The sequence below is a fragment of the Nematolebias whitei genome, chromosome 6 (genome assembly GCF_014905685.2).
Source record: "Nematolebias whitei isolate Nwh7 chromosome 6, NemWhi1, whole genome shotgun sequence".
NCBI lineage: Eukaryota > Metazoa > Chordata > Actinopteri > Cyprinodontiformes > Rivulidae > Nematolebias > Nematolebias whitei.
In genome coordinates, this window is record NC_056503.1 from 30,368,797 (window position 1) to 30,386,081 (window position 17,285).

Here is a 17,285-nt window from a genome sequence, read left to right on the forward strand (position 1 = left end):
CCCTGTTTTGACCATGCACAACAAGAGGTCGAAAATGAACAGACTCATGCAGGAAGGCAATCTTCAATTAATTTCTGGGTTGTTTTTTGTTTGTTTGTTTGCTTGTTTGTTTTCAACATGGATGGATGGCTATTCAGTGCAAATCATGGGAAGATAAATTCTTGCATATAAAATACTGCAGTTATATACATAATTGTAACTATACATTTAAACATAAAACCTTTCTACATTTGCTTTCATATTAAACTATTCTCTTTTGGCTTTCCTCTGTTATATGCAGTCAATGCGCAGTCCTCCGTTGGCGTCTGCAGTCCCCTCCTCCAGCACAATTTTAGTTTTTCTCGTACTGTATTACTGACCAGCACATACAGCACTGGGTCCACCACACTGTTCAAACTGGACAGCGCCAGCGTGACGGAGAACGCAAAGTGCGTGTTTTGTTCAAACTGGCAGTACAGTCCTGTGGGTGAATCATCACCGACTTTGAAGTAGACAAGAGAGCGTGCGAGCAAGAGAATGTGGTATGGAGCAAAGCAAACTGAGAAGATACCAATCACACCAAAGGAGAGCAGACGGACCTTCTTTTTGGCCTGGGCATTCAGGCCAGTGCTTTGGCCCACAGTGGCCAGCACTTTCCAGTAGCTCACAGCCAACACTAGCAGGGGTAACATGAAGCCAAGGCCCACTCTGACCAGGTTAAATATGGCTACAATTGTCTGCATGGGGTAGGTCTCATAACAACGGACATTCTTATCATGGGCATGCTTGACATTGTCAAAGATTAATATGACTATGTGCATTGTTACAACAGTGGCACAAACAATAGAACACTGGACCCATGCGTAGCACGATGTACGATGGGTCTTGAAGCGCAGTGGGTGGCACACAACCAGGCAGCGGTCCACAGAGATACAGCACAGCAGGTAGATGCTGATGTACATGTTAGAGTAGTAGAAGAAGCCAGCAATGCTGCAGGAGATAACACCCAGGTCCCAGTTGTGGTCCTTGTGGTAATAATTTATCCAAAGAGGCATTGTGCAGATGTAAAGCATGTCAGATATAGACAGGCAGAGTAGAAAGATTCCTAGGACGTTCCTCTGCTTTACTTGATGGCAAATAGGCTTCAGTGTCAGTACGTTGAAAATCAATCCTAAGATAAATGCCAGGATGTAAATAGCCATCAGGAAGTCACTGATGGGACTCGCTCCAATTTGAACACAAGGAGAGTCTGTGGTTCTCGCTATTGGTGCTCCTGTGACGTTCATGGTGTCTTCAGTTTTCAGTTGCCTGCAACACAAAACGTGAGTACTTAATATTTTCTTTCTTTGTTTAAGCACAGGCAGGTCATATGAACTCCTACACCTAAATATTCAGAGCACATCTTGGGCGTCTTGTCCGCCTCTTTCTGTGTTGTGGCTTTTGATTTTGTTTTCTTAAAACCCTTTGGTTCTACAGATGTTTCAAAATGTGAGAAAGCTTAAGTCAATAGTTTAAGGTGAGTTGAAGTCAACTCATAACCACAGACTATATCTATCTGAAACCCTGACATGTACTTACAATGCTAAGATTCAAACATGATGTATGGGGAAACAAAAAAAAAGTTCAACCTTTCTTTTTTGTTTCCTGGTTTTGTGGAAAGTGATACATTGCATAAACCTTTCAAATATTTTTAGTGGGATTCTGTGAAAAAAAATATTACAAAAATAATTTGTTGCCTGTTATAGTACATATACAGCTTGGAGTTTAACTCTTAACAAATTTACTTGTTAACAACTAATTTGAGAAGGATCAAAGTAAACGTCTGCTGTCCTAAAACAACAATTGAAGGTTTAAAATCAATTTATGTGAAAGCCATTATGTAAATCTTTTTGTTGCTGTTAGTTTGAAGCTCTGAAGCTCTCGACCTTGACCTCTCTAAGTGGCTTTAAGCATCAGTTGGACTCCTGGCAAGGACCAATGCAGACATGTTCCTGTTTTTAGTTTTCTACATTCACCTTATAATCTAACTGTTTTTGCTACTTTTTTTTGCCATCTTACTTTAATTTGTAAAAAAATAATAATAATAAATCTGTATGCCTTTTTATAATTGTCTATTGTTGTCGCTGTTGTCCATTGTTTTTCATCAGTCTTTGTTGAAATCAGGTCTCTCTTGTAAACGAGTCCTCGAGGCTCAATGGGATTAATCTGTCTAAATAAAGGTTGAATGAATGAAAAAGTTTCACGCTGTGCTGTTATTTACATAGAATTGTATGATTATTTGGAAGAGAAAATATGTGTAGCATTTCTAACCCTTAGATGCCATAATATTTCTGCAGAAAATAATAACTGTAATGTGATACATCCTGATGCATACTTAATAATCCAGATAGATAAATCTAACAAGGTTAAGCCAGGTCACGAACGGATTATTCTTTGTTGAAACGTTTTGTTTTTTATTCAAAAAACTCCTCAAACTGAAGAAGTCTTTTGGATAAACAAAGAAGAATCTGTCCAGAGGACCTGACTTAATGTTGTTAGATGTAATGTGAAACACACAGCAATGTATGTGCATAAAGCACTAATAGTGTTTTCAGGAGTGGATTTCTTTTAAAACAGCTGCATTTCATTTTGGACTTGGCCTTGCTCGTTAGTTCATCGAGCCAGTCAGAATTTAACTATTTTCCTCCAAACTGTGGTAATTTGAGAATTTCTCTACAACAATTAAAATCCCCACTTTGGACAATCTGATTTTCAAGCTGCTCCAGTTTTTATGGTAATGTTCATGTTTTTTTAAGCAGTAATCAATTTTTCAGTGCAATAAGACTTTGGGATTCTACGAAAACAAAAGAACCTTTGGTCAGATTGATTTAAAAGCATCCTCACGGAGACAGACTGACAGTTTATTTCATTGTCCAAATTTAATTTAATGGACAAGACAGGTGGAAGTGTTAACTCTCACTGGAAGACAAAACGCTGAGCTTCACACATTGAATTCATCCGTTCATTGTCTTCCTGCTTTACTTGGCTGATGTGTCAAAAGAACTTGTTCCTTGAAAGTGCTATTAATGTGATCCCATTAGCAGACGCATCGGAAATCTCACAGCGTTGACTAATGTTCCACTCTGAAAATGCCACAAAAAGTCAGAGAACCACAGCTGGAACAGTTGACGTTCACTGGAAACAGAGAGTCACCCTTCTGTTGGTGGTGCATGCACTTTTCAAATAAATTGTTCACTGGTAAACTACAGCGATGGCAATATTGGAACGCTTTGCTACTAAACATGACTTTTTTTTCCCCTTTTTTTCTTTACAAATCCTTCATCAGCTGTGTAGTCATCAGGCTGGCCACAAATATTATAAACATATTAGTATTTCCTCATTTCACTGGAACTGCCTGTAACATGTTTTAACATTTGTCTTCTCACAGGCAGTCCACTGTAAATACAGTTAGAGGATTTTTGTCTACACTGGCCCAAGCATAAGTTTGTCCAATGCAGCCAACAACAGTCACATTTAAAATTGGTTGAATGAACTTGGTTGTTTTTAAAGAGGAAAATGTGCTGCTTCTCACTAACAAACTGATAATAAATGGAAGCACTGTATCAGTCGTAATTCACCTACAGATGTGCCGAATGTTCCCTTGTCAGACAGTCGTCTGCTGTACTCAGAGACGTGGCGAAGTGTTATGAACGAATATTTCCTACAAACTAGAGATTTCCCAGATACTCACTCAGACAGTGTCAAGTTCAATGTATATTCCTGGAAATCTGCTCACACGTTAATAAATACTCGGGAAAACATCATCAGCTTCATAAAAAGAAGCCAACGCCCTGAGTGAAGACCATAAAAATGATCACATAATCCTTTAACCATTTCAGTGTGTGTGTAGAGCTTCTAGACATTTTACATTTAAACGTGTCCACAATAATCTCACCTTTTGTGTTTGTCAAGAGGTGTGTGTGGTTTGAAAGCTGTCCAGCTGTCCCAAGAGTTGTCAACGCATTCCACAGATGTTTCAGCTTCAGTCCAGGCAGGTCAGAAAACATGCTTTAAAAAGGAAAGCCATTCAGAGCTGATGATGACATACGCTCAGTACATGTTCTTCCTGAATGAGTTGGATAATTAGTTATTAGCTAGAGCAATAATTATAGAGTGCAAGGCGTTTTCTGTCTCTGCTCTGTCTGATAATTTTGTCCTGCTTGCAACTTTCCATCAGTAGCCACGGCTTAAATGTCAGTAAAGGGTGTGCTTAGAGGGATGAAGCGCTGTGAAACAGAGAGGAGCCACATGGAGTGGGAGGAGGAAGGTGTAGTTTTGCACGTGTATGACAGGAAGTACAGGCGGGTGGTGGAGTCAGCTCTAGCCTGTGGTCTAACAGACATGAAACATACTTTAGTGCTCCTGTGAGAGAGAAATAAAACAGAAAAATATTTTCAGGAAACTGAGACTCAATAGGCATAAAACCCTGCCGCACTATCCAGATTTCTAAACTTTACTTGTGTTCACTTTCATTTTGAATGTTGTGTGTAGGTTAGTCACAGCTTACGTGTTCAACAACAGTTAAAAAGATAAGGTCTACATGCTGGCAGTTTTGAACTTGCTGGTACAAATCTTGTGTTTATCAGACACGATGAACACCTCATGTCAGGGCAGGGATTTTTGTTCTGTTTATAAAAAATTCTGCCAGGGAAACCTTGGTCTGTTAGTGTGTGTTAGACAAACATCAATGCCAGCTGTAAATGCTGTATGATTGCTGAAACGCAGGAATTTATACATGAAGTCAGCTTCAGGGAATGCAAAAAAGAGTGAACACTGAATAAACATTGTATTTCTGACAATCAAACTGTCTAATTATCTAAACAGGGCTGATGTAACATTTCACTTTAGGGCATAATAAAATACTTGTTTTGGTTTGTTTTTTTTTTCTTTAGAGGAAAATCCCAAATTGCTCCTTACCTTGTTTCATTTGCTTTCAATTTCTGCCTCTTTTGAAACGCACAAACTTCTGGGGAACACATTAATTATTGGGTAACACTTTACACAAAGGAACACAAAATGTAATTAACTACAAAATCGGATTCCAAAAAAGTTGGGACACTAAACAAATTGTGAATAAAAACTGAATGCAATGATGTGGAGGTGCCAACATCTAATATATTATTCAGAATAGAACACAAATCACAGATCAAAAGTTTAAACAGAGAATGTATCATTTTAAGGGAAGAATCTGTTGTTTCCAAATTTCATGGCGTCAACAAATCACAAAAAAGTTGGGTCGAGTCCATTTTTACCACTGTGTGGCATCCCCCCTTCTTCTTACAACATTCAACAAACGTCTGGGGACAGAGGAGACCAGTTTCTCAAGTTTAGAAATAGGAATGCTCTCCCATTCATGTCTAATACAGGCCTCTAACTGTTCAATCGTCTTGGGCCTTCTTTGTCGCACCTTCCTCTTTATGATGCGCCAAATGTTCTCTATAGGTGAAAGATCTGGACTGCAGGCTGGCCATTTCAGTACCCAGATCCTTCTCCTACGTAGCCATGATGTTGTGATTGCTGCAGAATGTGGTCTGGCATTATCGTGTTGAAAAATGCAGGGTCTTCCCTGAAAGAGATGACGTCTAGATGGGAGCATATGTTGTTCTAGAACCTGAACATAGTTCTCTGCATTAATGGTGCCTTTCCAGACATGCAAGCTGCCCATGCCACAAGCGCTCATGCAACCCCATACCATCAGTGATGCAGGCTTCTGAACGGAGCGTTGATAACAACTTGGGCTATCCTTGTCCTCTCTGGTCCGGATGACATGGCGTCCCAGTGTTCCATAAAGAACTTCAAATCGTGACTCATCTGACCACAGAACAGTCTTCCATTTTGCCACACTCCATTTTAAATGACCCCTGGCCCAGTGCAAATGTCTGAGCTTGTGGAGCTTGCTTAGAAATGGCTTCCTCTTTGCACTGTAGAGTTTCAGCTGGCAACGGCGGGTGGCACGGTGGATTGTGTTCACTGAAAATGCTTTCTGGAAGTATTCCTGAGCCCATTCTGTTATTTCCTTGACAGTGGAATTCCTGTTTGAAGTGCAGTGATGTTTAAGGGCCCGGAGAACACGAGCATCCAGTAGAGTTTTATGGCCTTGACCCTTACGCACAGCGATTGTTCCAGATTCTCTGAATCGTTTGATGATGTTATGCACGGTTGATGATGATAACTTAAAAGTCTTTGCTATTTTATGCTGGGTAACACCATTCTGGTATTGCTGCACTATCTTTCTGCGCAACAATGGTGGAATTGGTGATCCTCTTACCATCTTGGCTTCTGAGAGACACTGACACTCTGAGAAGCTCTTTTTATACCCAATCATGTTGTCAATTGACCTAATTAGTGTTAATTGGTCTTCCAGCTGTTCGTTATATGCTCAATTTCCTTTTTCCAGCCATTTACTGCTACTTGTCCCAACTTTTTTGGGATTTGTTGACACTGTGAACTTTTGAATCAACATATTTTTCCTTTAAAATGTTACAATTACTCAGATTAAACTTTTGATCTGTCATCTATTTTATATTACGAATAAAATATTGACATTTGCCATCTCCACATCATTGCATTCAGTTTTTATTCACAATTTGTTTAGTGTCCCAACTTTTTTGGAATCCGTTTTGTACTGGGGAACGCTTCAGGAACAAACCAGGAGCTAATAGGTAGTTAACTAGTACTTACTAGGGAACACACAGCCAACCCCTATTAGGAAACTACTGGTTAAAAAGTAGTTGCCTTGTAAATGAAGAGGAACTAATCAAGAACTAATGGGTAGTTACCAAGGAAACCAAAAAGGAACAAATCAGGAGCTAATGGGTAATTAACTAGTACTTACTAGGTAACACACAGCCAAGCCATATTAGGGAACTACTGGTTAGTTACCTTGTAAATGAAGAGGAACTAATCAAGAACTAATGGGTAGTTAATAAGGAAACCAAAAAGGAACAAATCAGGAGCTAATGGGTAGTTAACTAGTACTTACTAAGGAACACACATCCAAGCCCTTTTAGGGAACTACTGGTTAGTTACCACAGAAACTGAAGAGAAATTATCCATGTGTGTTCTGAATAAACCCTGGTCACAGCTCGTAATAGTCAAAAACCTGTTTCCTAGTAATTACTTATTGGATTGTTCTCTTTTGTAAGTAATTAGCAATTTTATAATATTGTACTGGTGTCATCTTAACTTAACAGTCCCAGGAGAGAAGCATCATCAACACTCTCCAGCACCTCCTGGGGGACCTCGAGGTGTTCCCTGGCCTGAGAAGATGCACAATCCCTCCAGTGAGTTCCGCGTCTGCCCAGGGACCTCTTACCAACGGGACGTGCCCAAAACAGCTCCAAAGAAGCGTCCAGGAGACAACCTAATCAGATACCTGAATCGCCTCAACTGACTTCTTTCTATGCGAAAGAGCAGCAGCTCTACTCAGTACTCCTCCTGGATGACATAACTCCTCAACCTATCTCTAAGGCTGAACCTGGCCACCCAATGAAGGAAGCTCATTTCGTCCACTCGGATCTGGGATCTTATTCTTTCAGTCATGATCCAGACCTCATGAGCACGGGTGAGGGTTGGAACATATACGACAGACCAGCCAGTAAATCAAGTGCTTCACCTTCCACTCAATGTTTTTTCACCACGACTGAGTGAAGCAACACCCTCATTACAGAAAGCAAGGCTCCAATCTATCAATCCATCTCCTGCTCTTTCCTGCCGTCACTTATGAACAAGACGCCCAGATATTTGAACTCCTCCACCTGATTTAGACATATTTAAATAACTATCTGCAACTTAACTTTAAAATAAATTTTCGTACTTAAAGTGTTTAATGTTCTCTGCTAAACAAAGTACAAGCTTATTGTAAGGAAGCAAGACATTTTGAATGATGGATGAAATGTATGGTGCACTTTTGCTTTTTGAAGTAGGATGTGTGTGGTACACATTTCGATCTAGAAAAAACACAAAATAGTTCAGCTTTTTTGTTTATTTCTGACCTGTTGTGGTAGTTTTTTGTTTTTTTTACATTTCCCTAGTAGATCATTTGATATTTTAAATATAACACAGAATATTACCTTAAATGATGTCACAGTTTTAACAAAACAGGTGTGGTTCAAGTATTTCCAAAAACAAATTAAATCCTTTATTTATGTATGTATGTGTTTATTTATTTGTGTATTTATTTATATATGAATTAGTTGTGTTTGTTTGTTTATTTTTGCTTATTTTGAAATTACAAAAAAGGCATGGTATTTTGTTGCACTCACATCACAGCATACATTGGTAGCTGAACCTCTGAAAGCTGAGCTTATTGTGAACTTGACCTCAGCCACCAAAAGCTCTGTGCCAAATTTAGTACACGACAGCACATAATGGGTCTCTATAGCTACACTGAAATAATGGCATGGGTTGTTTTTTATTTGATGGCTTACAGTTCTCTGACAATTAGCCACCTTATGTGACCTAAAGCGAAAGAGAAAAATCCACTAAATGACCAACAGCTGAAAATTCACTACAGTCAGAGCAGTAATGAGAAGAAAAATAGGCCTAGTTTTTCAGGTGCTAAATTGTATATGCATATTTTTTCAAATCTATTTTTAAACTAATACATATTAAAAAACAATTATTACATTATTTAATTGAAAGCCTGATATCTCTTGTGCCTGTCCCAAGTCCAGGTAAATGATGAGGGTTGTGTCCAGAAGGGCATTCAGCATAAAGCTCTTGTCAAAACAAACATGTGAGTTCATTCAAATGCCACAATACCAGATGGTTCAAGCCCCGAGTTAACAATGACTGCCACCAAGGATGACAAACAGGGTGAATGCAGAATTTGTGCTAATGTTAGTTGAAGACCACGAGGAGGGAAATGTGTCAGGAGAAAGAAAGAGAAGAGGAAAGTCAAGAGTGTAAGACTGAGGGCAGCAGCTCTGTAGGGACAATAACAGGCAAAGGTAAAGCACTGGGTGGCATGATGCAGAGAAAGAAGGTAGATGTTTTATGTGTCTAAGAGACCAAGAAGAAGGGCAACAAGGCTCACAGCATTGGAGCAGGGTTTAAACTGTTTTACCATTGTATGGATAAAAAAAGAAATAGAGTAGGGGTGGTCCTGAAGGAGTTAGCAAAGAATACAGTAGAGGTGAAAAGAGTGTCAGACAGGGTGATGTGCCTGAAGGTAAAAGTAGAAGGTCTGATGTTGAATTGTGTCAACGATTTTGCTCCACAGTTTGGATGTGAGGTAAAGGAGAATGAGAAATTTTGGAAGGGTCTGGATGAAGGCAGCAGCACGGTGGCGCAACTGGTAGAGCTGCTGCCTCTCAGTGAGCAGGTCCCTGGTTCAAATCCCGGTCCAGGGGCCTTTCTGAGTATAGTTTGCATGTTCTCTCTGTGCATGCGTGGGCTTTCTCCGGGTACTCCGGTTTCCTCCCACAGACCAAATACATGCATGCTAGGCTGATTGGTAACTCTAAATTGTCCCTAGGTGTGAGTGAGAGAGTGAATGGTTGTCTCGTTTGTCTCTATGTGGCCCTGTGATGGATTTGCGACCTGTACAGGGCGTACCCCGCCCCTCGTACCGTGATTGCTGGACATGGGCACCGGCGTCCCCCTTGGCTCAAAGATGGAAGAAGTGGGTAAAATATAATGGATGAATGGAAGGATGAATGAAGTGATAGAGAGTATTCCCAGGGAGGAGAGAGTCGTAATCAGCACAGACCTGTATGGAGATGTTGGTGAAGGAAACAGAGGGGATGAGGAAGTGATGAGCAGGTTTGGTGTCACGGAAAAGAACCAGGAAGACCAGATAGTAGTGGATGCTTCCAAGATGATGGAAATGGCTGTAGTCACTTATTTCCAAAAATGAGAGGAACATAGGATGACTATAAGAGTGGAGGCAGGAGTACGCAGGTAAACTACATAGAGAGATTGGGTACTGTACGGTTGTGGCAGGGGAGAGCATAGCCAAATAGAATCAGTTGGTGGTGTGTAGAATGGCTATTGTTGTGAAGAAGAGGAAAAGAGTGAAAGCAGAGAAGAAGATCAAATGGTGGAAGTTGATTGAGGAAGGAAGAAGGTTGTGAGGAGTTCAGAGGGAAGCTGCTGAAGCCCTCTCTGAAAGCCTCTTCTTGTTCGCTCTGGTGATGGACCGACTAACATACGGTATGGTATGGTATAAAGTTTATTCATTTTTAAAAAGTACAAAACAATTCCATTACAATATAAAAACAGATATAAAAGATTTAAAATGAAAGGCAGCAGAAAGAAGAAAAAATCTTATTATATCTGCCCCTTTTTTCAAACAATTATTTCAATCATAATAATTTTCAAGTAACAGAACAAAATGAATAACTCTTTCTAATTTTTCTAATTCTGATACAAAACACACACTAAGCTACTTCATATATATTTTTTTAACAATCCAGTTTTGATCTTTTTCTTAAATGTACACATTGACTTGGCATTTTTAACATCACTCTCTAGACCATTCCACAATCCAACTCCTTGGATTGAGGTAGACCTTCCCTTCAGACTAGTTCTGAATTTTGGTTTGACAAATATCTCTATCCCCTTAAGATTATAACAACTTTGTCTTCTAACAAAATTTCTTTGAATATTTAACGGCAATGTGTTATTTTGAGCCCTATACATAACTGATAAAATACTATAATCTACCAAATCATGGAACTTCAATAATTTAGTTGATAAAATAATGTGCTTGATGGGTGACTGTAATGCTTTCTGGTGATAATTCTTACAGCTCTTTTCTGTAAAATAAAAATAGGTTTTGTAAATGTTTTACACGCTTTCCCCCAAACATCAATGCAATAGATTAAATGTGGAACAATGATTGTGTTATACAACATGTACAGAGCTTTATCATTTAATAATTCCCTGACTTTGTATAGTACTGCAATAGAATTAGATATTTTTGTTCTTACAGAATTTATGTGATTTTTCCATGTTAGCTGTTCATCAATGATTACACCCAAAAATGTCATCTCATTAACTCTACAAATCTCAACACCCTCAATTTTAAATGGATCATCAACAGTTCTCTTTTTGTTACTAAATATCATGTATTTAGTTTTATCTAAATTTAATGATAATTTATTAAGTTTAAACCAAGTTTGTATTTTATCAAATTCTGTCTTCATCAATTCCAACATTAGTTTTACATCTTTACCCAAACAAAAAAATGTGGTGTCATCTGCAAAAAGGACACATTTGAGGAGTCCTGATACATTCACTAAGTCATTCACATATAAAATAAATAACTTTGGTCCAAGTACAAAGCCTTGAGGAACTCCACAAGTGATATTGCAGAGGTCAGATCTTACACCATTTATTTGTACAAACTGTTTCCTATCTTTTAAATAGCTAGATACCCAGTGTAATGCTGGTCCTCTTATACCATATTTATTTAATTTTCCAAGGAGAATAGTGTGGTCAATAGTATCAAATGTTTTTTTTAAATCAACAAAAATACTAACACAATTTTTTTGATCAACAGCAGTAGTTATTTGTTCTATTAATTCCATGAGAGCCATTGATGTAGAGTTTTTTGCTCTAAACCCATACTGACTGCTATTTAGAATGCTTTGTTTAGTAATAAATTTATCTAATCTGGTCACAAATAGTTTTTCTAGAATTTTTGAGAACTGTGGTAATGAGGATATTGGTCTATAATTATTGAACACACATTTATCACCATTTTTAAAGAGAGGAACTATCTTAGCTACTTTCATATTGTCTGGAAATATTCCTTTTGAAAATGATAAATTACAAATATATGTAAACGGCTCGATAACATAACTCATTATGTCCTTGACAAACATCAAACATCATCAGATGAGGTGAGGCAGGAATCCCCGTGGACTATGATGGTTTCAGATGATATTGTGATTTGTGCTGAGAACAGGAAACAGGAGGAAAAGAACTTAGAGAAAGTGGAGGTGTGCAGTTGTTAAAAAAGGAATAAAAGTCAGTCGTAACAAGACAGAGTGCATGTGTGTGTGCCAAAGGTCACAAAGGTGCAAATCAGGTAGTGTGGTAAAGAGGTGAATAATACATACTCAAGTTTGATTTACCCAGTTTCAAGATTGATTTGTGACAAAAGGGTGGCAGCAAAGGTCAAAGTAAAGGGTTACAAGACAGTGATAAAACCAGCTATAATGCATAGTTTAGAGACCACTGACATAAAGATAGGAGAATGAACTGGAAGTGACAGAGGTGAAGATATTAAGGTTTTACTTGGGAGTGACAAGGATGGATAAGATTGGGAATGAGATCATCAAAAGTACAGCTAACATTAGAGAGGTTAGACTGAGATACTTTGGACATGTCCAGAGGAGGAAAAAGTGATTTCACAAATTGAAAGTGAAACAAAAGAGTTTTTGTATCTCTGAGTTCGGTTTTAAGGGAGCATACTGTATATCCACTTCCTAAAGCAGAGGGTAATAAGTACAGTGTCTATGTTGGACAGTACAGATTTAGTCAGATGTGGTTGCATTTGATACAGTGAAGGGTTTCTTTTGTGTTAGACATGCATACCAATCTAGATCTTATGCAACACCCTTTATGATGTGTAATTTCACAGCTACACAAGAGCTGAGGTAGAGGGGATTGTGTGAAAACAGATGCTTTGAATTAAGTTTGCAATGTGGCAATGTTACAAATTTTATGTTTAATATGTATAACAATCCTAAAATCTGTTTCACCACCTGAAGAAAACATTTGAGTTGCTTTTTGTCTAGTGAATTCATTATATATTCAGTATAATCACAAAAGTGAGTACATCCCGCACATTTTTGTAAAAATGATATTACACCTTTTCATGGGACAACACTGAAGATATGACACTTTGACACAATGTAAAGTAGTCAGTGTACATCCAAAAAAGTTCAATGTGTTCCTCTGGATATTAAAAAAAAAAAAAGCAAAAAAATATAGAAACGTTTTGTCTCTCATCCGAAAGACTTCCTCAGTCTGAGGTGCTGTATTCAGCTCAGTCTCTTAAATAGCACCTACTCAGAGTGGATCAACCAGTTCACTGCTGACAACCAAAACCAGCTGCTCACATGGTCAAGAAGGACCATCAGCTTAAAAATGGATCATTAGCACACTGATGGCTGTTTACTATTCACAGGGGGTTGAGTGATAATAGCAATAACAGCATTGTAAGAGGGGGACAGTTGAACCCGGAGGCCTCCACCACTGTTTAATGATGGACGATTTCTTTTCACAAAGATGGCCTCCTTTACTCCTCTCTCAAACCATCGTTCCTCACTGTCCAGGATGTGAACATCTTCATCCCTGAAAGAATGACCGCTGGCCTGGAGATGAGTGTAGACCGCAGAATCCTGGCCTGATGATGTTGATCTTCTGTGCTGGGCCATCCTTTTGGCCAGTGGCTGTTTAGTTTCCCCGATGTAAGACTGATCACAGCCCTCCTGACACTGAACAGCATACACAACATTACTCTGTTTGTGCCGGGGGACTGGATCTTTGGGATGAACCAGTCTTTGCCGTAATGTATTTAGTCGGCAGCTCAGAACACCACATACAGAACACCATGGACTTTGTGGATAAGGTGAGGGATGTCATCATGGAGACTGATGAAACAATGGTCTCTTTTGATGTCACAGCACTCTTTACGTGCATTCCTGTTGATGATGCAGTAGAGGTGGTCAGTTTAAAATTAAAATCAGACACCACTCTGAGCAGCAGGACCACGCTTTCCACAGAACTCTGGATTAAGGCTTATGTGGCTGATTCTTCTGATAAATATGTTTTTTCCTTTACAACAGTTTGATATGAAGCAACTTTTGTTTGATTTTATGGGTCTAAAAACTGATATTGCGCCATAATCTTTTGTCATTTTGTAAATAGTTTTGCAAAGATGCTTTATTCTCTTTAAAAATGCATTATGCCTAAGTGCAGGGGCCTAAACATCTAATGCACTTGAACCATCTACAGATCATTGCTTCTACAACCGTCAAGTGTTGAGAAAAGTCCAAACATTTGTGATCATGTTGCACAATTACAATCTAAGTATTTCCAGAGAAAACAAGGTTTTTAACTTTCAGTTTGAGGTTTTCGTGAGATGAGTAAAAACCTCAAGACTGTTTATGTCAGGCCGCACTTAAGGTGGGAGGGTAATTTCTCTGAGCAGCAATAAACTCCATTACTCCACTTTCCCCTTTATCATACATTTCTAATTATCAATTTAACTGAAAGTTAAATAAAGTGCAAAAGCTGAAGAACTTTACAAAAACATTCAAATTGCAAGTATATAACAAAGATGGGCTTAAGGCAATGGAGGACAAAAAGATGGGCAAGGTATCGTCATCTCCTGTGGTTGTTTAAAGCCACAAGGTCTCTTTTACAGACGCTGCCATGTTGCTGTTTTTGGAACCAGGTTCTGATCACTAGAGATGTGAGGCTTTAAGTATGATAGCCAACAAGTGTCACAGTGAAACATGCTGCAAACACATGAATGATGCAAACTCCTAAACACACAAACACACACATACAACAAACAACAGAAAAACTCATTAACAAACAAAAGCAAAAGAAAAATGCTGCCAATACCAAAAACACAGAACAACAGAAAGTGAAACATATATTACCGGTACGATTCCTTAGACATAGAGTGAAATATTTAAAACATTTATTTCTTCTAATTTTGATTACTGTGGCTTACAATTTATATTAAAAAATATATTTTCAGTTCCTCAGTTTGCATCATTCATGAGTTTGCAGCACGTTTCTCCAATTACTGTGTGTTTAGCCATTTGCTGTGCATTTTCACCTGTTCGCCACCGTATTTAAGTCTCATTTACTCCTTTACACACAATCCAGCAAACCAAGACCAGCAATCCTCTGAAACTAATAACTGAGCTACTTCCAGTGTTATCCAAGCACAAAGTACATTACAATGCTCTTGTTTTACACTGTACCTGCCAGACAAATGCATCAATTTGATCACACAAAACTGAATTTACTAACAAGCATTCTTCATTCTCATGTAAGACAAATATCGGACCATCATGGTCACATTCCAATGAAGCTCTGAAGTCAAAATCAGTTGCTATAGCAGCTAAAAGCAGGTGTATTTTCAGTGAACAGACTGTGCTTATAGCTCAAGGTTATTAATCAGACCAGTTCAGAACAAGACTGATTTTAATGGAAAACTTCTGCTTGTCAAGTTGCCATCCATGCCTGGTTAGAATGTCTTTTCCACTATACCCCCGCCCTTCCAGGACATTAATAAAGCAAAATAGAAATTTAATTTCCTATTTCAGTCTCCGCTTCTACCTGCCAGTGCAAAAACAATAGCCTCAAATATTGTAGCTGGTGGCATGGAGACAAACAGCCAACACTTGAACAAGATAAAAGGCGACATAAAGAGAGAAAGAAAGCAGGATTTGGCACCATTTAGCAATGATGATGGCTGCAGTATTGGAGGTGAACAAGGATGCATTTTCAGCAGAATCGACTGAAGTGCACCCATCAAAGAATGGAAAACAAATCACCCTCTCGTCTCCTCTACAGCTTCAGGGACCTTCCCAGTTCCACTCAATCTGTGATCTGCAGAAAAGAATCCTGATTTTGTCTGCCAAAAGTCATCTGTATTTTTTTTTTTCTTCGTTATCTTCATGAGCACATAAATTCGTGAATCCATCAGATCTTTAATTAAATCCATGTTTGGTCCATATAAGAACACGGGCCCTAATGTCAGTGTATTTGAAAAGAAATGACACCAGGCGCATTTAAAATAATTTGTTCTTCAGACTGAAAAAAATAACCCTGTCAGTCAGAGAGGTGAGAAGTAATTTCTTGCTTCAGCTCAAATGGTTCTATCTTTTATTTTATATTCAAAGCAAAGCTTCCAATACAGAATCCCTGATTGGCAGTTGTTCTTGAACATGGCGTCTAAATGCAGCTGAGAGATTTATTCACACCGGCATCATGTTTAGTTTTGAGAATGCTTAAAATAATTTTAAAAAATTGTTGTGGATGTATAAATAAATCACCCCGGACAAACAGAACGTTGTTAAAAGGTTGTATTATCAGTTATAAAGGTCAGGAGCGTAATTCAAACAGGTTGCACATATAGCTTTTCATAATAGACCATCATAACTACAGCCTGTTCAGAAGACATCTATTTTATTCTACTTCACAAAATAACATGCAACAAGTTGATGCAAAAGGCAGTCAATAACTGAACTAGATAAACATAAATGTCTAGCTTAGTAACCCATTTTGTCCTTCCTAGCAATTAGATTTCACAGAGAAGTGTGCTTCTGCTAAATGACGAGTTCATTCATCTGCTCATTATTAACAATCAAGCTGTAAAGACGTGTTACTCTTCATTTAGATGGACCGCCTAATGTCAGGGAAGGTCTAAGCACAATGAGAACAATTTTCCCCACTCAGCAACAGCTCCTCGGGCTCCAGTTGTGTCATATTAGCTGCAGGCAGAAATGTTTGTGGGGGCAGAAGAGGAGAAAAAAGTCTGATAATAAAGGTCCGCTTCTAGAGTTCATTTAAACCCACAATGGCATTGGTAATTACGTATGTTTTTCAGAGTCTTTTGTGGTTCAAAACTGGTGGCAATTACTATAAATATGCTTTTGCCAGATCAATACATCCAGGATGTGAGTTTACGAGAATTCATTTGATTCCTTAAAATAAATTTTAGTAAATACCGTCAAGGAAAGGCTTTAAAAGAACCATCGCTGAATAATAGAGCTATTTATTGAAGGTGTGTGAAAACCAGCAATTCTCATCAGTCTACCTGCAGCTTCCTTTGATATGAACCTACATGTATGTAATTCAGAACTTAGCTTGCGGTAAAATTATGTTTCCTGTTTCACTCCGAGGCACATTGCAGTGACTGGATTTAAAAAAATAAAATCAGTCATGCTGTGATTCATTCCATCGCCAAGTTCAGAGTTAAAGTTTGACTCCAGCTTTTATCTGTAAAGACTCGCCGGGTCAATGCTGAAAACTGGAGTTTGAAATAGAACCGGAGCGGTTTCCTGGACAAAAAGAATTCAGAACTTCAAAAGATGACAGAGTCAGTAACAGCAGAGGTGTAACAAGATGAAAAGAAGCCCTGAAGGCCTCCGGTTTGAAGGGAGAGACGTGAAAGTGACGCAAACCGAGCGTGGATGAATCCAAACAGCAGGACGCTTTTCCCCCCTCACAGGAACTGATTTGCAAACTATCTTCTGTCGTCCTTCCAGGTGAGTCCTGTCAATCTGTGG

General features: G+C 38.6%; 1 protein-coding gene across 1 annotated transcript; it reads right to left on the reverse strand.

Annotated features, from left to right (window-relative positions):
• Positions 1-236: 236 nt before the first annotated feature.
• Positions 237-1,265, reverse strand: gpr184 (G protein-coupled receptor 184). Its single transcript, XM_037678173.1, has one exon. It carries the CDS (start codon positions 1,263-1,265, stop codon positions 237-239), a length of 1,029 nt encoding a protein of 342 aa, XP_037534101.1.
• Positions 1,266-17,285: the final 16,020 nt, after the last annotated feature.

Excerpts from the sequence above, each read along its gene's own strand:
- gpr184 (XM_037678173.1), bottom strand. The coding sequence starts at position 1,265 with ATGAACGTCACAGGAGCACCAATAGCGAGAACCACAGACTCTCCTTGT.